Source organism: Branchiostoma belcheri, unplaced genomic scaffold (genome assembly GCF_001625305.1).
Source record: "Branchiostoma belcheri isolate BF01 breed outbred unplaced genomic scaffold, Haploidv18h27 scaffold1, whole genome shotgun sequence".
Lineage (NCBI taxonomy): Eukaryota > Metazoa > Chordata > Leptocardii > Amphioxiformes > Branchiostomatidae > Branchiostoma > Branchiostoma belcheri.
In genome coordinates, this window is record NW_017802379.1 from 5582955 (window position 1) to 5608134 (window position 25180).

At 41.6% G+C, this 25180-nt stretch overlaps 1 protein-coding gene across 1 annotated transcript in view; it reads right to left on the bottom strand.

The window, feature by feature from the left end:
- LOC109463838 (lysine-specific demethylase 2B-like) overlaps positions 1–25155 on the bottom strand; it is a 59030-nt gene extending 33875 nt beyond the window's left edge. Inside the window, exons 1-4 of the mRNA XM_019760719.1 lie at positions 24953–25155; positions 23399–23537; positions 21499–21577; positions 21286–21332 (exon numbers count right to left, since the gene is read on the bottom strand). Of these exons, the coding sequence (XP_019616278.1) occupies positions 21286–21332; positions 21499–21577; positions 23399–23537; positions 24953–24985 (298 nt within the window). The 5' untranslated portion in view covers positions 24986–25155. The remainder of the gene's footprint in view (positions 1–21285; positions 21333–21498; positions 21578–23398; positions 23538–24952) is intronic.
- Positions 25156–25180: the final 25 nt, after the last annotated feature.

Sequence of the window (25180 nt, forward strand, 5' to 3'; positions counted from 1 at the left end):
AAAAATGAACATCCTAATTACTAGTATTAAAACTAATTATTAAAACAAGAAGAGCTAATATAATATGCAATCGGGTGGGACTAATCATGAGTTCCGGTGTTTTGTTCTAATAATAAAGCATTAGTTTATATATTTACCTAGAGTATTTCTGTATTGTGGGAGTTATTGCATGATATGTGATTTAATGTAGAATGCCCATTGATGTCATTCATATACATCACATGCACACTTGATGTTCTGCGAAGAATTGATATTACATGGCATGTTGGGTTCGTCTCTGCCATTGGCTAAATCAAAGGTTCCATGCAGTATAAAGGAAACCTCAACCTGACCCATTTGACCAATCATCGAGTTGATGACGAATGTCGTTATTACCGAAGTTTGTTCTCGCGTGATAACGCGGGGGTTCGTAGCCTGGTGTCCACTCGATCGTGGATGGGGCGGGTTTTCTTCGGGGCTGCAGGATCTCCTCCCCGTCCGACTCAGCTAGGTGCCCCAGTAGGTTTTTCACGACGAAAGATTGATTGATATTAGCCCCTCTGTCGCCGTGAAAAACCTACCGGGGAACCTAGCTGAGTCAGACGGGGAAGAGTTCCTGCAGCCCCGAAGAAAATCCACCCCAACCACGATCGACTAGACACCAGGCTGGCGGGTGTTCGCGGCTAGCTGCCCCCGCCCTGTTCCATCAGCAGGCCGTAAACACGCCTCACCAATCCCCGGAATTGGATTGATTTCATCGGATTCCAGTCGTGGGCGTTATTTGCGTGGGTCAATCCCTCTCATGAAAAGGAACTTAGCTGTAACATATGTCTCCGGTCTTTTCTTTTACGCGGTTTTTCATTAGCTTTATTTAATATAGACTGTTTTTTTTTTCAATCAGAGCCAAACGTGTTTATAATATTTGTGTCCACCATCAATTGACAGATCACCAACTTGTCTGGTTTACATTCATATTTCTTTTATCCACGTTGTTATCATGTATGTATTTTGTCATCGTTTTATATTTATGTTCTCGAGTAGAGGGCGTTATATAAGCAATTGTGCTTTTTTGTCTGATACTCGTTGAATATATGTCAATAAATGAAAAATAAAACAATTGTTCACTAGAATTAAGAACGGCATCACAATGACCCCTACACTTTACGTACTCGGTTCTGAATGAACCAATAACATGATGAGGTGCTTTTTATGAGTATTTTTATATCACGTAATCATCTGATGTAGTCCTGTTCGTCATTCAGCCCACGGTAACGCCGGACCGGCCATATTTGTGTTTCGGTGGGATTTTGATAAAGTGCTCGTAAGGCGAGTGGGATTTTCACAGAAGACTGATTGAGTCCATGAAATGGAGTAGTGTTGTCGTAAGATTTTTTTCTCTGGGAGACAGAGGTCACCATGCTGCTTGGGTTGATGGTAGAGTGAAGACGAGAAATGATTACAACTTTACATTACATATAAACATGGATAAATTGATATCTTTTATCTTTTCTTTCACCAATTTTGTAATTATGTATGTATTTTGCCATTGTGTTTTACTCTCGTTTTATGTTTTTGAGTAGAAGGCGTCACATAAGCAACTATGCTTCGTGCCTAATACTCAATAAATATATGTGAATAATAGAAAAATAAATAAATGGATATCAAACATCACACAATCACTGAAAACGTTCTTTTGAATGGTCGAAGTGTGCTACTGAGAGACTATATATACATGTACATCAACCCTTACTTGAGAATCTTGCCTTTTCTTTCCTATTGAACACTTCATCAATACGCATAATTTTAGCAATCCAAATGGACTGTGTTGTGGCTTTGAGCATATGAGATGCATGTTAAGTACGACTACACTTTGTGAATGTTAGCGTTTTACGTTAAATGGCCCATTTCTTCTTCTTCTTCTTCTTTTTATTATGCTGCCAAAGGCGATTATTTTCAGGGTTTAGGGACGCCTTTTATTTAGCCAAACAACTTTTAGTGGCGTAAGACGTCAAATTGACGAGCTGCAGCATTGAATAGTTCTCTCTTGACATATCAACAACAACCCCCCGTGCTGTGATCGATGGTTCACAGACCCAGACACAATCCGCAGCTTTTGGTGCTGCAGCACCGCACACTACCTGAGACCATTCGCCACACAGATACGCTTATCTGCGTTAGTAGAAGAGTGCTGTACGCTTGTACACAGAATGTTGTCCCTGCCCTTGATATCAATTCATGTGTACACACAGTCCCGTATTCCGATCACGGCCGCTGCTTTTGTAACGTGATGCCGAAGCGTAAGGAGAGATCCCGTGGTAGGGCCACAACAAATATTTTGTATGGATGACATCTACGCGTGCATTAATTTTCGCCTGATTTATTTTGGGGAAAAAAAGAGAGATTTTGTTTCCCTCTGACAGTGGTCAACATGCCGAAAATGGGCTAAGATGTCTGTTGCCATGCCGTAACGTGGATGGCAGATAGATATGAAGAGAGTAGACAAGGCTCTGATTTAATGTTTTATCTTTTACTTTAATGCAGTGATGTATATCATCCCTTTTATATGCGATGTTTCCACTGAAGGAAAACCATTTGTACATTGATTGAAAACTTTTATTTTTCAAAGTTGTTTCAGTGAGAAATGGATGTTGTACTAATTGGCAGTAAACTTATCACAATATAGGTGTCAATTCTTGTTTAACAATGCTTATGATGTCGAAATTTGTAAATGTAGGAATCTTGCTTTTATTGGCCTGCCCTGTTTTGTTTTTTTTCCCAATCGCATTAGATTTGGAGTCTACGGAGTATGTCATCCATAAAACTAACCGTACGCTTGGCGAGACCGTGCCTCCTGCAGGGCGATACCTATCCGCCGGATCATCTGTCTGTATTACCCGAGGTTCACAAACGTATCCGTCCATTAGACCAGCGATTCTGCACACGCTACAAGGGTGCGGTTTTCTTTATTAACAGGATTTTTTTCGAGACGGTTTATATCGTACCGTGCCACCATGTACATGTGTATCTGCTTGGAGATTGCAAATGTCAGGTCATTTGGCCCCAAAAGTTGAATCCGTTTAACAAAATGGAAGGGGAAGAAGGAGAAACACAAGGGAAAAACGTTTTTCACCAATATGGCACTCGAAAATGTGTGAAAACCGTTAACAAAAATCGGTACAATTGAATTAACGTGTTATCGAAAGCAGACTACATACACATACATAAGACTGAACACATGCGTAAAACTGAACACATGCGTACAGAAGACTGAACACATGCGTAAAACATTCCATAACAGATATCGAGTTAAAACTAAGAAAGAAACGCAATTCTTACTTGTAGAAAGGCATCATCCATTTCCAGGACCATTTAAGCTTTTGCAGTCACCATAACATGCAATTGATTACTACAATACATTTCCATGAATATCAAGAAATTCATGTTCATCTAACATAGCAGTTACTCGAACTTTTCCAACACATAGAATACGTTGATTGCGTACTACCCACAGGAATAAAAAAAACAGTGTTGCTCCTTGTCTTTTTTCTAGAATATCTTACTTCTTATCTTCTATGTACTCTATGGGAGTGATACAGCACTCAATGTAAAAAAAAAAAACGCCGGAGGTTATATTTAAAGGTCTTAAGGGGATGAGAGGAAGACCACACCTTCTTGCCCTTAAGGACAGACAAAGGGGACTGATTTTAGCGACTCGCTGCCTATAGAGACACACCCTGCTTTAATAGGAGGAACTATACAGCACATTCACATGATACGCAGCTAACAAACGTATGTAAAGAACACTAGACGACGACAACAGCGAAATGATTTTGATTTTTTTTCCACATCGCCTGTGAAAATTAGACCACAGCAAGTAAATTTTATGGATGGCATCCTCCGCAGACTCCAAATCTAATGCGAGAGGGCGAAAATAAACAAGGCGGGCCGGAAAAAACAAGGTTCTTACATTTTAAAATTTTGACTCAATCATTGTATACAAATGGTTTTGATTCAGTGGGAACATCACATATACACAGCCAGCATCACATATCACTGCATCAAGTCTTTGTCAAAGTAAGAAACAAAACACTAAAACAGAGCCTTTTCTTGTCTCCTCTCTTTATAGTTATCTGCCATCCACCTTCCGGCATGGCAACAGACGTCTTTGCCCATTTTTGGCATGGTGACCACTGTCAGAAGGCAACAAAATTTCTTGTTTTTTTTCCTCCAAAATCAGCCGAAAATTAATGCGCGCGCTCATGTCATCCATAAAATTACTTGCTGTGGCCTTATCGCGAATATTCTTCCAAGGAACCGTACAATTTCCCCACCACGCCGACGGTATTACAATATATTACGAACGATGCGATGCCGTATTAAGGTAACGATTACGGCAAGCAAGCAGATCATTTTCAGAACAGACGACCGCAATGTCTCACCCACCGTCACGTAACACGGCGGTAATAACGTTACATCATGTGTATAATCAAATCTGGCCGTTAAAGGTCATAGGTCACACTACAGTACATGTAGTGCGAGGTGTTACGCCAGTTCTAACTATTTCAAGTTATTATTATAGATTGCAATATTTTGGAATAGTTAATGTATCTTATTATATGAAATGCCGTTTGTTTGTATAGAATTGCTTTTAAAGTTTTAAATTGCTTTTTAAAAACTGGACGCAATGTTCAATAAATTGATCTTGAATCTTATAATCTTGAATCTAGGTCATATTTTACCCCCATCAACAATGACTTTACAATGCGTCTTTTCGCTTTTTGTGTGGGTTAGCCCTGCACCATTGGTAGTCAGGACCTATGAGAGTTTCTTGGTGAAAGAGAAACCGTCTATTACAGAGATTCCCGGCGTAAATTGTTCGGTCAATACGCCGATAATACCTGCCTGTCCCCGGGAAGTTGCCGTCGTTTTGGGCGGCAAACCTGGTTAATGAGCGCGGCTGTTAGAGGCATGTGGGTTTTACGTGAACGTAACCACTCATTTCAGAGATTGCCTCACCATACAAATACATGGTGTGCTAAAGTCTTCGTGATCTTACCATACAAATACATGGTGTGCTAAAATCTTCGTGATCTTACCATACAAATACATGGTGTGCTAAAATCTTCGTGATCTTACCATACAAATACATGGTGAGCTAAAATCTTCGTGATCTTACCATACAAATACATGGTGTGCTAAAATCTGCGTGATCTTACCATACAAATACACGGTGTGCTAAAATCTGCGTGATCTTACTATACAAATACATGGTGAGCTAAAATCTTCGTGATCTTACCATACAAATACATGGTGTGTGCTAAAATCTGCGTGATCTTACCATACAAATACATGGTGTGCTAAAATCTGCGTGATCTTACCATACAAATACATGGTGTGCTAAAATCTGCGTGATCTTACCATACAAATACATGGTGTGCTAAAATCTGCGTGATCTTACTATACAAATACATGGTGTGCTAAAATTTTTGTGATAAATTTACCATATCGTAAGGACATAGCGTTCTAAGGCCAAAGCAAGCATTTTGGTTGATATATTTATGATATTTATAATATTTATGATATTTACAATTTACAACCAAGGACGTAAGTAGTTTTTTTGTGTTTTTATGTATTTTCCCTGTTTATGCCTTGATATGGGCCAAGAGATTGAGACAAATACATAAATACGAATAAATAAATAAGTGATAAATAGACATATTCAGATTCACCCATGCCAAATGAAAATATGGTTTCGCCCGCAGATGAAAAGAAATGAGAAATAGAAGCTGAAAGACACAAATCCTTTTCCGGCGCGGTAAATGCACCATACTTAACGCTGCAAGCCTATTGAAAGGTCATCATACATAGACAAACACTGGTACTAATGTGTCTTAAATAGGGAGGTTTAATCTAAGCCACCATTTTCTCCTGTACGAATACATTTTTCTTACATACTAGATTCACGACCCTTACAGATCTTCACAGGCAAATCGACAGACAATACACAGTTAAAGAAACAGTGAAAGACAATACAATTTCATTTACAGAGAAAAAAACTTAAACGATAGGTAAAGGAATAATACACACCAACACTTGGTATGCCATTTGGATATTATTAGCTTTTTGGGCTTTATATTGCAGTTTTATAATGAGAAGTGCGGAAGAATCTCATGGCGCTCAGAACTGAGTTGATGAATTCACAAATAAACTTGGGCATGGCGTTTACCAAACTGTCCTTAAATCATTTACAACGGTACCTCAATTCTTGGTTGAATCTTATCCTACAGAAAATATATGAATAACACCAGAAAAGGTCAATAAATGCATGTCCAATGTCTATGCTAAAGGTATGTGAACTAGGCTTGATGATAAAATTTAAACAAAAACGCCAGTAAACCTACATTTGTGTACATAGGAGCAGTATTCCATAGGCTATGCTGAAGGCTTAATGTTAACATTTCAACAGAAAATCTACATACGTGTGCACAAGAGCAGCAAATGCGTACATACACCGTCCGTCACAGCAGTCAGAAATGCTCGAAAATCTGCACGTGTGCATAGCAGCAGTACTTGAGTACATACTACAGTAGACCGTCACGTCAGACAAAATGCTCGAAACTATATAATCTACACACGTGTGCATAAGAGCAGTAAATGCGTACGTACACCGTCACGGCGCCAGTCAAAAATGTTCCAAAATCTACGTACGTACACGTGTGCATAGCAGCAGTACATGAGTACATACTACAGTACACCGTTACGTCAGACAAAGCCAAGTGCAGGCAGCAGCACCAGCGGCAGAGCACGTGGACGTGGCTTTGCCTGCCCGTCCCGTCACAACAAACACGCCCACCCGCCGCCTGGCACGGCTCCAGGCGGGGCTCCCGCACAATTGATCGCCATCTCGCCGGGCCAATAGTTCACCGCGGTCTGACAGCCCGCCACAAGGCCCGGCCCGGCCGCGGGCAGACAACAAAGGAACAGGCAGCCGTACCAACATTTGATACCCAAGTTGTATGCTGGAACCTGACGCTATAAATTTACCATTGGGAGGTTAATCCAAGCACAAGGAGAGCACTGATCGTTAGTATGGGGTTGGGTGTCAACACTGCAAGAAGGATACGGAACAGCTATTTAATATAACGTTACTATACATCTTGTGTCTATTGCTACACAACTAAAATATGGTGTGTAGTGTTAGAACCTGGTCCTGCACTTACCACTTACAGATAAATTGCTGCTTCATCTTCATGCGTTTTCATAAATACTTACGTTATTGACATTTTGTAAAGAAGTTGTTACGAAATCACACTAGAAGTCCATCTAGTACCTTTTACTACACTGTCAGGAAATCTTCAAGTTTAGGGGCAAATCAAGGACACAAGATCTATGTCGTTATATCATCAAAATAGCAGCTCTAACACACTTTACATTTGTCCATTACAGAAATTATACACTAACAGAAACGCCGTAGAAAGCCGAAGACATATGAGCCAGTACGTATATTATTAATAATTGCATGCATGCCCAATTGCAAGAAAGAAAGAAAGCAATATTGACTCAAACTTTCTGTGATATCAACCAAACTTCGAGAAGGTTGAAGACTCATTCTAATCCTTTGAACCATTGTAGAATGTAACTCATTACCATCAAGTACAGCGCTAGAGGCGTTCTTCGATAGCTTTAGTCAATGCAAACAGTTCTAGATATGCAAGGCTCAAGTGTGACAAGTCGCTCGATGAAACATAACGAGCAGCGGTTGCCATTGCCGACAAAGAAAGCTGGAGTGTTCCGCAGAAGGAGCGGTTATACCGGCTCATTAATACACGTACAGACACTATAAACTCTTCTGAAGGGGCGACGCAATTATTTCAAATACGCGATACCGGTCGTCAAGAGTTCAACAAAGGAACTGCACCACTTTAGCATAAGTAGCCACGGAGATTTGGATAAGGAAGTACGTGGCTTTAATACAAAGGCTTTTATGATAATTACAGGCGTAGAAGACATTTAGTCTCTATCAGACTAACTACGCTATAGGAGAATAATTGCCAGGGGAGTTTGGCCGCCTTGTAGGTTTCACAGGCCTTCGGAGGGAAAGAAACTACCTCCCCGCGGCCGGACTCCCTTGGCCTATTTTACTCCTTTTTTGCCGAATTCTACGATCCGTATTCCCGTAGAAAGGCCTGGTGGAGGCTAGAAGACATTGCATATGGCAATTTACTAAAGATAGTTGGAGTAGTAATCTTGGACTCCTACTAGATTTAGATCAACCCTAGAGCAAGACTGGGTGGCTACTACGTCCAGACACAAGCAAACACGGGCATTTCCTGTTTAAAAACCTCACTTCCGTTCAGTTGTTCACAGTTTTGGCCTCCGCAGTAAAGCTGCTTGACCTTGGCTTTGGTAGCTTGTCATCAACTATTTCGAACTGTCAAAAGCCGTATTTCAATCATACAGACTTTCTATACTCAGCATAGTTATCACGAGTGGACACGTCGTTGGACTGTTTCCGTAATCTGTACACAGCTTGAGTTCAAGGCCGCTAACTATGGCGCCGGTATCCATCAAATTATAACGATGATATGCGTACATAATTACCTCGCATGTATCACTTTTTCGAAGAAGAAGGCAGTCCCTCAAAAGTAGAAAATACGGTACATACGTTTAGTGAACGATGTCATTTCACGAGTTTCTGATATTAGATTATATATGTGTGGCTGATCCAATGTGTCTGCAAGTACATGCATAGTACACCAACTGAGGCTACAAAGTTGCACCAGACGAAGTTGAAAAAATGTATATGCTCGAAAGTCATGACTTCTGTAATGCTGGCAATTAATTGGGTACTCTCTGGCCAATGGATACTGCCAGGCCAATTTGATACTGTCTTTTGCTACCCTAGGATCCGCTTGGAGATTATAATACTGGTACAGCCAAGTGATACTATTGCCTGACAGTTTTAAAGACGGCTGAAGACGTCATATGGTTCCCCCAGACTGCCCTCAACTGTAGCAATCACCCCTGTATATCAGCCAACACGGAGAGATAGAGCATGAGTGGTTTTCTAACGTTTAGGATTACAGGGAAAATAGAGTGAGAGCCGCGTTATCAGCTTTAGATCTCAGACGTCTAAGAACCTACAGTAGCATTTACTACATGTAAGACTGAAATTCCCTTTGATTCATAACAGTGATGCCTGGATGAGGCTTCGGGGAGTATCTAGGAAAAATATGAAGAATCAGATATAACTCAAATCATCAATTCTATACGCATGCCATGGTATAGCATATTTCAGCATTGCAGTCAGCATATACAGTTCAGCATTGCAGTACAGTTTATGTTTGGAGGTCCCAAAATTACATTTAAAACTATTGTCATCTCAACATTGATGTTATACGATTCGTGACTGATAGATTATTAATGTGTAAGGCCTAGGTCTGGTTATAACGTTTATACAGATTAGTGCTGGTTTCAAGCGATATATAATACGGTTTATGTATAAGGGTCACTTCAAAAGGTACACTATCACTGAATTAACGACAACGAAATCGTTATATCCTTATACAATACTAGTGATTTATTTTAGCGTAATCACACAGTTCTGGCGTTTTACGATGCTAAAATACGGTTGTTCTAATAAAATTCTCATTGCAGTGTTCGTGCCTGTGGTAGATTACTAGGCCAAGTACGTAACGTTGACCCACCAGACGTAACGGAAAGATGATTATATCTTGTGTCTACATAAAAAATCACCTTATGTCAAATTTGTTCTGCCGTTAGTTATATCCTTTGGGACTACGAAGGCGTCAACATCACCGTTTTGTATTCAGAGAGAAACAACGTTCCTACACAATACTTCTGTGTATATGTGCGTGCTACTCAGTATATACTATTGTGTCATGAAATAGTAGCGACAATGTTATCTTGAGCCGGAAGTGTTAATGTCATCAGATAAACCGCTAATGTATTTAGCGACGAAAATGTGAAGTTGCATATATTACACTACTACGGATGCCTCAAAGAACTGGCTACTTTTTGGCACCAACTTTTACGTGTAAACAATTATGATAATAAATTTAATGGCGCTAGCGGGAACACCAAATAGTATAGGTTCACCACCTTCACCCCTGTCCTCATTGATTATTGGAGATAAAAAAAACAAATCAATTGATTGAAATACATACATTATTTATCATACATAGAATTGAGGTGCTCAAAAATCGTATTTCCCCAGAACGATCGTAGACTGGAACTCGTTGCCACCAAACACAGTTGGGGCATCATCACTAGAAAGCTTTAAACAACTCCTGCAATTAAATGTGCAAAGATTGAGTGTAACATGTCGTTCGGTGTGATATGGCTAGCTGCCGCCGCGCCGCGTGCCTGCGAAGCTGGTGTGTTACGCCATAGGGCAGGTATACCGACTATACTAATACAGATACAGATACACGCTAACAGCGAAATCATCAACATTGCCCATGTCCTCTCACGAACCCGTTTTCTACCCCACAACCATATCCGCTGTTCGTATTGACTTAACACATGATTTATCCCCATCGCCGTTTGCCATGGTTTGACATGGCAGGCAAAAGACTCCAAACACGTAGGTGACAGAAGATGATGAAAATTCAATTCTTCTAAATGTACAGCACTTAACGATGAACATTTGCGGCAGACTCGTCAGAACCGTGGCGCCGGGATGCAGCATTTGGCTCTGCCGATGACGCCAACCTTTTCTGGGAAATCACTTCAGCCAACATCAAAGCTGTTCCACGTACAGGCACCATCGTTTACGGTGTTCTCGTTCTTTGAGTCAGGCAAACGGAAGTGCAGAAATGTGTATTTTTATGTTTCCCGAAGGAAAACATATTGTTTTTGCTCTGTTTCCTCTTCCTTTCCAAACACCAAAGGTCAATGACCAGAAACCAGACGTCTATCACCATGGTTACTAGTGTTGGTTTACATCATGTTGCAATTTTATAGCAGTAGGGATTTAGACTCCTGTCATATGAATGTATTTGAGTAACAATTAACAGAGCAGACCATATGCGAAGGTAAACATTATGCATTTGCTTTACAAATGTTACCTTTCTAGTCTATATATATGTTTTTATTCTCTCTATATATGTTTTTATTGTCTTTTCATAGAACAAAACCAACCAACAAAAAAGTATGGCATATTAAACAAATAAACCGTAACCAGAAAGCAGAAAGTAATAATAACTTACACAAAGAAATGTATACAAAATCCGTACTAAATTAATGACAATACAATAGAACAAGCGATGTCCAACGCCAAATGATAAGTAGAGGTGACGAAGTCCATGTTTACCTCTATACTAAATTCAATGCCACCATTATAATTGGCATCCATCTAATCAATTTAAATTACTAGCCAATCAGCTTTTAAATGTCTCTGGGGTTCAGTAACCTCTTCCACACGCAAGCGTCATTACTACATTAGGACTGCGCGTGGTTTTAAAAGGATACCGCCTGTCGAGTATAATATTCCCAACGCAAAGTCTGATATTTGCCAATCCAACGCTTTAACAACATAACCTTGCTTTCAACTCTAACGAAGAGATCTATGTATATGCCTCACGCTAAAACGATCAGAGTTCAGGCAACGTGGATACTAGTACATCAAAATCTACTGATATCGTTTGGCAAGGCCGTGCTAGATGCATACATGACCATCGACGTGCATCACAACTCAATGGGCCGCTGACAGGTCTATGCAGAACGAGTACCATTGATTTGGGTAGAGAGGTCTAGTCAAGTGTGATACATAGAACTGCAGTGGCTGAACATCAACGTTGTTGTTGAAGATGGCTGGCAGAACAACCTATCGGTCATTGACCATATCAAACTATCGTTGATCAACAAAACTATGGGACAGCAACTAATCTCCAAGCAGATCTTTCGGTGGCTGCAAAGACAGTATCAAATTGGCAAGGCAGTCTCCATTTGCCAGACAACATTTGCCACCCGAGCTGGTGTAATACCAGTACAAAAAAAGAGAGACCGATAAAACGCCTAAAACATGTACAGGCTAAAATAACGCCTAAACCGCTGCTTGGAGAACAGGTATTAACATTCAGTAAGACATATAAAAAGACATTTTCTAGGCGGAATTAAAGCTACTGAATCGGGAAATGGCCACGAATGCAGAAGATCGACATCATTGTAAAAGATGTTTGGCGGATCCACAAGAATTGCCACATATGTAGACATGATGCTCATCGTACATTCACTGGAGCAGGGCTGGCGAATTTGTGCCATTCCTAACCCCATCAGGACAAAATCGTTTGATTATAAGCTCGCTCATGTATAACGCATCAATGTCCCTATGGAATTACCATCACAACAGACCAGGGCAGCACACAAGCATACAGAGGCGAATCGACCAGTTTCATGGCGAAGAAGAAAAAAAAACAGTCCAATGTTTTGATGTTCAGGATTGACAAGAGATCTACAATCTTTTGTTTCAGAATAATACAGTATCCGATAGTAGGACTATTGCCAAGTATGATCAATGACCTCTACAAGCTGACACTGGCAGGTCTGGATGATGATTGCTTTCGTCAATACGAGTTCCATGACCTGTACGGTGACATTGACTGTCTGCGATGGCCATACAAACGTCAGTGAACGCTGATGCTGTGTCTGGCAACAGAAGACGATAACCTGCGGAGAATTGCTGTAAAATACGTGCTAGTTGTTAGAATTGAGCTGCAATGTACATGATAGTCTCTGAGAATGTTTTTCATTGTGATAGGATAACACAGTGTCCAAGCTGGTATGTGCTATAGCGTTCACGTATTTGATCATATCCGTAACTTGATTAAAATTCATCGACGGTCTTGGACCAGATCAGGACAGGACCAGAGACAACAATAGTGAAGACAGAGGTCAGTACGTTGTCACATAATTGTGCCAACCGACTATAGCATATATGCCTAGACTGTGCCCTGTCGTCGTATACTTGACTGGTACCATGGTGAGTTTTCGTCCACTTTGAGTAAAATCTACCAGTCATTGGAGGCGAATGACATGTAAATTTCAAAGCTGAAAGAAAAAAAAATTAAAATCCATTCGTCCTCGGTGGGGATTATCAGAGCTTTGGGTTTTACATCACCGCCCCGACAGGATGCGACACCGGGGTGCAGGCCGCTAATGAGAGGGGAGCTCATCATGGCCACGAGCGGCGTGATACATGTGAGACAACCACTGGCGGCGAATTTGCATACTCTCCAAGCAGAGGTTTAGGCTTCGCGTACATTTTTGACGTCTTTCTAGGCGTTGTTATCGACCTTTCTTTGTTGTACCGATATCTTTTGCCAGGAAAATGTTTGGCGTGGATATTATCCAACCAATTTGACACTGCCTTAGATTTTAGATTTGCATTTCCACACGTATGTTCAGCAAACCCTGTGCACTTGCTGAGTCTTGCTCCCAACTCACTTGGCTTTACAAGCCTCTAAGCTATCTACGCTCCACCAGAATCACCTATAACCTGTACAGCTAAGTTTTTGTAATCTCCCAGCAGATCTTTTGGTAGCTGCAAGACATTGGCAACACAGTATCATTGAATGCAGTGTCCAGTATGCGACCAAAAAAGATAGCAGCGCCAAAAAGAATGCCCGATAAAAACGCATAAAAAACGTCAAAAAAGAGGCGAAAATGAGCCAAACCTCGCTTGGAGAGTAAAGTTTTTCTACCGCGGAACTAGAATGAACAGCTCGGTGTCGCCACACGACCGAGCGATTGCAAGTTACGGAGTAATCATTTACTTCTATAGAAAGCCCAGCAGCACGGTTCACCGGGCTGGACCCAACCTTTGTTCTGCTGATAAATGGCCAGCACCGGTCCGCTTCTCATAATGGTCCCGCGTCACTGCTGCAATCTGGTTATCACATCAACAAAGGCGAGCAAGCAAGAAGTGGGCTCTCTCAATCTCCAAACGGATCTTCCGGTGGTAAAGTCGTAACTAAGCTGCAAGACGGTTTCCAATGGGCAAGACACTACCCTACAGGCCTCTGAAGTTGATTGGCTGTCAGAAAACGGTACATAAAAGAATGCCACAATCTTCCCAATCAACCTCTTGCTTTCATCGGTAACAAGAAGACGCCTGGAAGTCATGTAAACCTGAGTTCCTCTCTAGATATACAGTAAATGTACAGTCTCTTTACCAATACGCTTTACCAGCATGTGAAACCTGCCCGTTTTAGCACCAAACGCAACGTCTTTTGTCGGATTGTACCAATACCCAGAGACCAATACCTGTACAAATACAAATACAAATAGGGTGTATTGTGATACTCTTCAAGCAGAAGTTTGGGTTTTGGCTTATTTTTTTGGCGTGTTTTTAGCCTTTTTTTTTTTTTGGCAGGCTTGGCGTAAAAAAAATTCAGTGCAAATAAGAAACCCCAATAAAAAAAGACTAAAAACATGCTAAAACCCAAACTTCTTCTTGTAGAGTAGTATTGTGAGGACACCAATGAAGTGTACCCATAATGTACTTCTGGAGTGACCTCAGGTCGCAAAAGAAAATCACTTCATTAAAAACATCAGAAACGCCACCAGCGATATTGATCCACCCTAAGGTCTGGTAAAGATTAAACTCGGATTGAGTCCATGGATAGGATAATCCGGCGATTAGGTCAGCCTGGATTACGGTATGGTATCTGCATATTTTCTTTGCGGGAGTCAGACGTTTAAAACGGTTATTTGCTACAGCGATAACTTCAACACTGTCCTTATTTACAGACCTAGATACGATCACGTTCCGTCAGGGTATGTCAAATGACTTCCCGTCTAAAACGTAATTAGTTTAAACACGCGGGGTCAGTCGGTAGTGTTGAATTTGGCAGGGAAACCCATCGGTACCAATCTCCAACAACAACATGGAATAATCATTGACACCTCTGACTATACTTTTAAAGTGCTATTTGTTAACTGCTATACACGTGTTTTATCTTTTATTTTCTCTGGTAGTGCCAGAATACATTACGTCGTGTGGTACCAAATTGAAACAAGGTGGTGCGCCCAAAAGTCGATATATCGATAATGTTTTTCGATTGAACATATAACCAACATGGCTTTCAATATGTATGCATAACAATTGCCTAGAGCAAATAGAAATCGCATAAAAAACGACGGCGGGCGGTTATACTAAGTTATAACATTTTACTGAATAGTACCGAGGCTTATGAATTAAGACATTGATGAAACTGTACTTTAACCCACCCTTAAACTAGGTCTCTTTATGTATCCACACCTTTGTAAACGTCTTGTAAAATTCCTTTTTTTTTTCATTGTCAAAGTGGCTGCGAAAATAAAAGTTGTGCCTATAACTTGAGTTCGCAGTCACTTTGTCTGTGTCCTTTCATTTGTTTTTATTACTGTTTTTTTCTGAATTAATAAAAAACTGTATGTTGAACTGACGAGTCCTTGTCTTCGTTAGGCTCTATTTATGTATGTATAGATATATAATGTATTATACATCTTATATACATCTGGTTTTGTGTTTTGCTCATTTACGTGTGAAATATGTTAATAAGTTAAAGCGTAGGCGGAGCAGTTTTTCTCTCGGCTTGTTTGAAAATTGTGCAATGAATTAAACCGTAAACCTGTTCCCATCGCTTCCGCTATCCGTCAGCTGTCTTCTCTAATTGGTGCTTTAAATGCTGACTAGACCATAAACATAATGTCAGACGTACTTTAAGTTTCAGATCGTGTGGCCCTACCTGTGATCGTGTAGAAATATATGATTTCATCCTGTGAACTCTTGCGTATCTATCTTTGTGATTTTAATTGCATATCGAAAATATATTTGAAACATCACTGTTGTTTGACGAATGCACCTTATCTTTACAACTTCACCATAGCATTCTTCTTTGTCAACTCTAAACTCATAACGGTCTTCATGTACAACGTTAATTGAAGCATTGTGTCTATTTCAAGTTACAGCAGTTAGTAGCGCAATGTATATGTGCACGTGGCTTCGCTACGGTTGACATTTTTTCAAATACAGGTACTTTATATGTACATCATTTACAAAGGTAGCGATGACTTCCCGCAGACGGTAAAATAGATATAAGGTAACCGAAAACTACGTAGTCTGAATGTTACCGCTAAGGCTAGCTTTACACAATGAGCAAGTGACGTCGAGGACTAGTCCGAAATAGCCTGGGTACCATCCTCCAGAGTTACCGCTGGGTCTCTCTTCTCGCTTGCCTCTGTGGTAGAACAAGCAGCTGTAACTACGGCGGCTGGTACCCAGGCTATGTCCGACAAGGATTACATTTATCCAGAGCGTGCGTTTTCCCCAGTGCATGTTACCATTTGTTGAGTCTGACGGAAGTAGTGACCGATTCCATACCCTTTCTGGTTGTGTCTGGGGACATCCGTGGTCTATGTTTAAGGCTTGACCTTCGACTACGACCCTCAAAGATTAGTAGGATATTTTGACTCCAACGATTCAACAGAACAAAACTATCACACACGCACAACCCCACGGCATTAAATAGTACATCATCCAAGGGCGTCAACACTTATGTGACGCTGTAATGGAGACGAATGCAGTATCGTATTTAGAATATGCTAAAGGTTTCGAGTTCAAATCCCGGTCCTGCATTTCTTATCAGTCGTCCTCTCGTTATCCTTTTTTTGCAATTAGGCGGCTCATATTCCGTAAATTGAAAACAAAAATCTTGTCTATTTATGCTCACTTATGCTCTTGTATACTAGTGTAGTGGTGGTATCACCATAAGTTTTGTAAACTAGAGTTTGGCACCAATATATGTCTGTCTTTGCATGTCTCTTATCCAAAAACCGAAAAAAAACGACAGGTGCTTGCATTGTTTCACTTTGACACAAAAAGATGACAACGTGGAGAGAACAAAACATGACAACAAGTACAAGTGCGATCCCTATACCCAACTGCAAGTGCAAATGAAAAGAAAAGCGAATGACAACAACATGTACACCTGTTTTTTCCGCCGTCTAACCCATGACGATACTAGTGTGTGTAAACCACATCATACATTGTCATGAGCCCTGCCTACTACATACATGTAGAACAGCCCGGCAAATTACGGCTCGGATCTGGGCGCTCTGTCGGGGCTCTTCATCTCCAGCCAGCCCGTACCGCCGACAGAAAATTGGATTCTGCAGTACTTACGGAGCGGGATTGTGTCGGATTAAAGCACACAAACGGTGTTACAGCTCTCTAATTGCGCCTTACCATGTAACAAAGATATACGGAAAGAAGTCTGCTATTCTCTGCACATCCGCCTCCCTCATTTCCTGAAAATCTACTGTGGTGTAAGAAGCACCGATGTAACATCGGCCGGATATTATACAATAGGACAGTTCCCAATAAACACTTTCCCAGTAAAGGTATAGGTTCCGGCTTATGTTTTAAACGTGTTTATGCGTTTTTATCGGGCTTTCATTTTCTGAATCTTTTATATATTATACGCCTGCCAAAAGGATGGCAGATCTAAATGGATACAGCCCTGCCAATATGATACTGTCTTGCCAATTTCATACTGTCTTGCAGCCACCAGCCATCTACTTGGAGATTACAAGAAACTATCAACTTGTGTTCAATTATTTTACAGCAAGACCATGTGATTTGTAGTTGTTGTTTCAGTGCGCGCTAAGCCATAAAACCCCAGGGCGAAGCGAAACAAATCGGCATGCCCAGTTGTGCAGATCGTGGGTACAACTGTGCTCGCTAGCGGCATCTACACAAATGCCATGCTGTCGTCTAGAGTATACAGCCTCGGGATATATCAGATACAACCACAACCTAGTATGGACGAATGGTGTGTACGTGCGACACAGTATTTGCTGGTACATTGTGAAGGTACAGCGTTTTTACCACCGCAATGCCAACCAGGTCTGCACAAAGAACATGTGCGGTCACAGGAACTCAACAACGAACGACAAGACCACGTCGGTCCCCCTATGGGGGTTTCCGACTCGATACTATCGATCGAAAAGGGGGCATGCAGGGGTTTTTAAAGGGACCGGGTGTTCGCCATTAAATGGCCCGGCCACGCACGGCCTGGTTCCGCGCCGTGGTGCATGCGAGAGACATCTATCTTCACACAGCCACGGCAGACACCGCCACATGCCGCAAGACTCGCAACGTCTTCCCTTAAATCCTTCAAGGAATAACCAAATAAGAAGTAATAACATACTAAAGACCATCACAAAGCAATGGCTGTAACGACTACACCTTGACTAAGCAGCCATCTAGGTAAAAGAGACAAGGTCATCTGAAACGCCACAAGCGGCTTTGGGGTCCAGACGGCAAGGTCGCGACCATTGTCGCCCGCCGGTCAGGGTCAAAAGACATTCTATAATGGACTCAAGTAAAGAACCTGGGTGCCTTTTTCTTAGCCTTAGCAGCCTCAAAGGGTCTCCATTTGTGTAATCTTCAAACAGCGTGTCTTCGAGTAGTAGGGGTAGAACAAGGCAAGGCTTCTTAGGATATGCGTGTTTGTACATTTGTAGTGCCTCAATGTCAGCACAGTACTGTTCTCGTGTCTGCTTGTACGCCATTGGCTCATGCTAATGAGTTGTAGCAGGTTGGATTGTTATTGTTCTTCGTACAATCCAAAATGTTTTGTAATGATTGGCCAGTAATAAAACCAATTTTGCCTGATCGTCAATTTTACAGCAAACTTCAGGTATTAAAATAATAAAGGCATGTAACATTCACACTCATAAAACCTACGTTAAAGATAAGGACTGCAATGGGTCTGGCGAAAAATTGTTAAAGTGAATTTTGTATATATAATAATATTGTATATCGCACACAGTAATTGGGCAAAGACCTCCGCTGTCAAATGCGTTTAGTGTTTGTGTTGGTGAAAAATGACCAAATGTTGGACATGCCATGCAAACGTTTATCAGAGACCAATCTAAGAACACAGTGTTCAACACACCGTATTTTATCTCAAACGCAATTGCATACGTAGAAAGCTTGTAGTACTGGTACTGTGGTAGTACTGTCCACATAGGTGAAGCACAGAGCACCTTGCAGGGCAGAGCTGTCAGAAGATAATGAATTGCAGGTGTGAGGACGGTATCAGATTTAAGTCTGGCGGCGCAGGGTAACGTATCAGGCTCGCGCAGGCGGATAATCTAACCACGACTCCGGGGCTTCCACACAATAACCCGTGCGAGGTAGCGAGGCTAGGCCCGGCTCCGTTACTCTCCAAGCAGAGGTTTGGGTTTTGGCTTATTTTTGGCGTATTTTTAGGCTCATTTGTGGCGCGTTTTGAGGCTTTTTAAATCGTGGTTTCTTCTTTGTCCTGGAATCTTTTTTCATGATGAAACCCCGATAAAAAAACGCTGAAAAACACGCCAAAAATAAGCCCAAACCTACACCTCTGCTTGGAGAGTAGGCTCAGTGTGGGTCGGCTCAGTGTTTAGGTAGCGCCTCGGCAAATAGCGTCGATAGAGACGTGCGCGACCTTTGACCGCGTGTTGATTTTCCGTTCCCCTCCAAAACACGGCGGCTGGCCGGCTAGCTCTCCAGAGTTCGCTCGGGCGTGGACGTCGAAAAACGAGCGGACGTAAACCCTCTCGTCAGCCGGGGACGGACGTCCCAGACCCCGCCGGGGTGCCTGCGGTGTGTCCCCGGGTAGATTTGTGTCCGCTCGGACCATGTAGGATATGCATGACCCCCCGTTATCACCTGACTAGGCTGGATTATAAACAACACCCGTGTCATTATGGCAGGTTTTTCGGGCCCTCCGGCTTTCAAAGGAACATGTTTGTATGCATGCATAATACGCGCGATCGAATTTCTCTGCTTGGCCGCCACACACACACGTACACCGGTACGCTACAGAATCTCTCCCCCGTGTTAATGATTCACCACTGCCGCCACTGCCTTGTAAAGAGTGCCATCATGTCGTAAACAACACTGAGGAATTACACATTCAAGGAACAAAGGGGCGACAAAAGACGGGAGAGCAAACCACAAACACTCCCACAAACACAACACCACAAAAATATATCACTAACGTGCGCGCGATCACGTTCTATCACCACAAATATTCTACCCAGAGAAATACATAGGAAAATCATACTAGTATCTAAAATATCCGCTATGGCTTATCATCAGTTAGTTCATACGTGTGTGTGCCCTTTGAACATAACTACTGATTTTAACGCAAGTTGAACCATTTCACAGTTTAGACACGCGTAGAGGTTGACCTGAAGCCAGTGGGGGTAATAAAAACGAACACTGACTTACAGCAAGCTCTTCTTCGTCTTTCATGCTAGTCTTAATCTTATAAGACAAGTAGCGTAACGTCTCGACGTTGTATTCAATCTTCCCGGTATGTGATATTTCAAACGTTTAGGTTTTTCCGTTTGATGAATGGAAAAAAATGGAGTTTCCTCACACAGCCAGACCCTGTGGTTACGTCCTTGCCCTTTCTCTCGTTCATCATGCGACGATATCATACAAATGTCCAACCTTATCATACAGCTAAATCTGAGCGCGTAATTTTTGACAACGCAACGATGGGAAAAGTGTCTACTTCGGTGCCTATTATTTACAGCGTATTGTACTGAACAACGAAGCCATCGTATTTACAAACAAATAACAATATATTGAGAAGAAAATTCAGCTTTTGGCGATATATCTATGAACATGAAATGTCTAATTCCAAAAATCTATAATCGAAAGAAATGATACGATGTTATGACCACGTAGTTATGATATGTTTACAATAAAGCAAGAAAAACACGGTATACGGAAAGACTGCCAGGCCCTTGCAAATATATCACGTAGAATGGCGAATAATCTTTCTCCACGCCAATGGACGTCTGCCAACGTTAGAAAACATTATCAAACCTCAAGCGAAGACAACGTGGAGTCGGTAATACGGAGAAATGAATGGCCGGTTTACATGACAGACTGTTGTGTCCCAGCGGACACCCTCCAAACCGCGGTACCGAACACTGGTACCTTTACAAGCAGCGATCGGAAACATTAAATCATGCCACAGGAAAGGCTGACAGTTCGCCAGGCGGGCATGTAGAAATCCACGTCTACTGATTAAATACGTAACACCAGAGACAACACAAGTTCGTATCCTGAAACAGTGTTAAGCCATCTCTGTGGGTCAAATTTGAAGAAGCGAAAACAATATTCACCGCTTGACGCCAAGTCGCAGCAATATAAATTTTACTGTCACGCAATCATTGGAACTATCGAGTTCAACAACACCGGTTAACGTAACGTAAGTTTGACGTGAAGACGACACTTACCTACGAACTGTCGAACGTCGTTGACGTTGAATTCCTGACCAGGTATCCTGTTGAAACAAGCAAAAATAGGATCTAAATATGTTAAAAACGCTAAACAAGTCACCGCGAAACGCTATTTAGCGACCTTAATCAAAGGGAACACATCAAGCATGTACGCGATAGTGATTTTTGACTTACAAATTATGGGAAGCTGACTTGTAGTAAAAACCTTACCTGATCCCGAGCCCCTCCTTGTTCTTGAAACATATTGGATTGTGGAAGCCGTTTTTCTGGAAGTATTTCAAGCCGAAATCTGTGAAGAAGAGAAAGAAAGATTGGAGGAAATGTTACGTTTATACGTGATGATACGTGGGTACACGCTGACAAGGTTTATACTGTATGAACCATGCGCCGTGTGATCAGACATACGTCGTCACACAAAAACAATGAAAATAGAAATACGCCTCCTACGATCGCGACGTAAACACTCATCAACCAAGCCACATGATGTACGGCAAAACACATGCACAACAATAATGGTTAAACGAGAATAACACATGCAGTTGTCAAATCTACATCGCATGTAACGCAGACGAATATACAACTCTAGTAGTAGTACATCGTCTATTTAAAAAAAACAGGCTAATCTTAAATACAAATTCCATATTTTGGTAGACTTTCGGAAACACTGAGTGTTTCAGACAAAGAGGATGGGAAGAATAATATCCCTCCGCTTGAATACTGAATTGGCAAACCGAGCACAACTCATGCAGCGAGACCTATTGTGCTCTCCCACGCGCGCATGCACAAGGGTGGATCGGGCAAGAAAAAAAAACACACTGAATGAAACCCGTTGTCCGCTTGCGGCTAGCCGTTTTTGTGAATACCCGCTATGACATGTGCTTCAAACGATGACTTTGACAAGTGATACGTATAGGCTCATTCCCTCGTAATACGTATAGACTTATGTACACTTTCAGGTGAATTCGACAAACCCCGATACACCACACTTGCGGACCCTTCGGCATTCGACTTTACGTACAATCGAGATCAAAACACTCTACAACCAACGTTCTCGAAAGAAAACCTATTCCTCACATCATATTGCACTTTACGATTTATCCCAAATACCCCTTGCCCGACATACTAGTATACCCGAGAACAATAAGTACCATGTCTTGGCTTGAGCCTCAAGACACGTGACAACGTCTTCGGCACTTGGCCAAATTGTCTTCAGACCTAATTTATTCATTACACCTAACCACCACCTTGCAATTCTACAAAGACGTCGTATCAACTGCGTCAAATTCAAAACTGCTAAATAATCGTCTTTAAATCGCCGAATACATCGATGTCAAATGGCAACATGCATGACAGTAATAGATTTTGATCCATATATTTTATTACTGTTTTTGATAGGTGACGGATAGAGTTAAGAATATTAGTGAATAGTTTCATCCTCCGTACAATCTTCGTACGACAAAAAAAAAAAACTTCCCCGTCTGGACGTATACATATACTATATATATGCCCAACTCCGCCGATTGCACTACGACATTTTCTGCTGCATTCCTAAAAAAAACAATGCCCTATTCCTGCATGCATATTTGAAATATCGGTGATTTGTTTGGAAATAAACAACGAAAATCAGACTAGAAACATCGATCATCAATCAACAACATGTATTAATTCCTACGATGTCAGCAAGTTTTGCGACGGAGGGAGGGGCGTCAAGAATTTCGAAATCACAAGTTCGACAGAAGTCGCAAACTTCGAATCTAAATTCTAATCCAAACCAATCCCGTCTCATAATCTTCGTAATAGCCAAAATAGTAAAAACTGACATTTTATCTATATAAATTTTTCGACATTAAATGCGTGACACACGCGATGACCGAGCGAAATATTTATTTCTGCATTTTGAACAATAACAATACGATCTATTCTCCTTAACACTTGATTTGCATTAAAAACAAGGAGTGTACAACGATTTTCAAGTTTCAACATCCAAAACAGCGAAAACTTGATAATTTTCACAGATCGTAGCCTGTCTCAAACCCTTGACTATCACAAAGACGTATTAACAAGTGTCCTGGACCAAGTTTTCTTTTTTTTTCCCTTCACTGCATCTTACCCGTTCCGTCCATGTATTCGACGAAGTCTTCGGTGAATCTATCCGACTTGAGCTTTTCCTCGACGCTGAAGGTCCTTTTTCCTTCGATTTCATCCTCGATTTCCTCTTCGTCGTCGTAGTGTTTGGGTGGTTTGGCCCGCTGAGTAGTTGAAACACACCATCAAGGGGGCATCATGGTATATACCAATGCAGAGATATGGCCCAACACGTACACAGCGATGTTTCTGGATATTTCTCACTCTAACACATTATCTTCATATAACACTCAGCGTTAAACTATACTTCCATTAGACTCAGGGGAGTTGTTGTTAGAAAAAAAGGTTGTTCCGAGGGCAGAGGTTTAGAAACTGTGTCGGTACTGGAGCCTACATGCAGGTTATTTACACACAGGCACAGCTCCCGATCACGTACCACACTCCGAGATGTACATGGGGATATAAAAATCCGTCCTTATTCTTCATAGTCCACCATTCCCACTTATTAACGCTAATTTCAGCATATGGGGTGATTAGTGGTGTTAATTCGACTACCTGGGCGAAGTTTTAGCGCAGGGGAGACTTTTGAGACGAATTTAAAGCGCCAAAATTTAAAACTAATGCACAATGGTACCCCCATGACATGAACGCCCGTAACATGTAGCTCAGTTACATTACGTAAAATCACGAAAACTAGGGGGTGTAGACACTCAAATCACCGATTGTGGGTAACTTCGATCCTTTGTGCTCGATCTAAACCAAGATTTGGGGTAGAATGAAGGATTTTGACTTCACGAATGCGAAAGGCGAATCTGCAAGCGCCAAAATTCGAACAGCGCATCAACTTGTGTTGTGAAATAGGCTACACCTACAGCACTGAGTGCACATCGCAACATGTAGCTCGGTTACAACTACGAAAATCTCACCATCTACGAACGTACAACGTCCAAAACATCGATCACCAGTGAAAATAGTCCTTTCTGGTGGATTTGTATACAATTTTGGACTAAAGTTGGCTATTTTAACATTTCAGGTCCAAGCGATAAATACGGATAGCTACGAAGAATAGGCACACTACAGCAAATACGCTAACAACATAGAATTTCAGTACATGAAGCTCACTTACAACTCGAAAAATATCACAGATTGTTAATTCTGAGCACCCAAAACTTTAATCAATAGCATCAGTGAAGCTTTCTAGTGGATTTAAATGAAGTTTTGGGTTAAAATAAGGAATGTTGAGTTTTCTGCGGCGAGCGACAAATTTGGTACATCGTGAGTGAACAGCCACACAACGTGATCGTTTTCCCACACGCTCGCTACAGTCGACGTGAAAACAAAAAAGTCGCTAACGGAAAACGGCAAAACTCAACTTTGCAATCAAACCTACGATATATAAACAACATGGAAAATATCTACATTCATGGTTATCTCCCAGAATTACGGAAAATGTTCGATTAGGGCGACAATGGACATATTTTTGGGAACTACAAGATGGCAGCTCCCACTGAGTCTGTACATAGACACAGCCCATACATAAACTAGTCGTAGCTATTGTACTACTAGAAACGCTACAAACCAACTGGCGGCCAGAGCCTGACTTGCTTTCCATTACAGAGTATGCGAAATGGGGCCAAACTCTGCAGTATTGGGTAAAAATCACCCAAAATAGGCGAAATCTCGCAGTTCAGTGACCCCTCCGGCCTCCGACACCGGATTTGCCGACCAACTTTGTGTACCAGGCAAGGTCGTGACGTCACCACATTTGCATATCTAATCGTCTCCGCGCGCGGGGGACGCTGGGAAG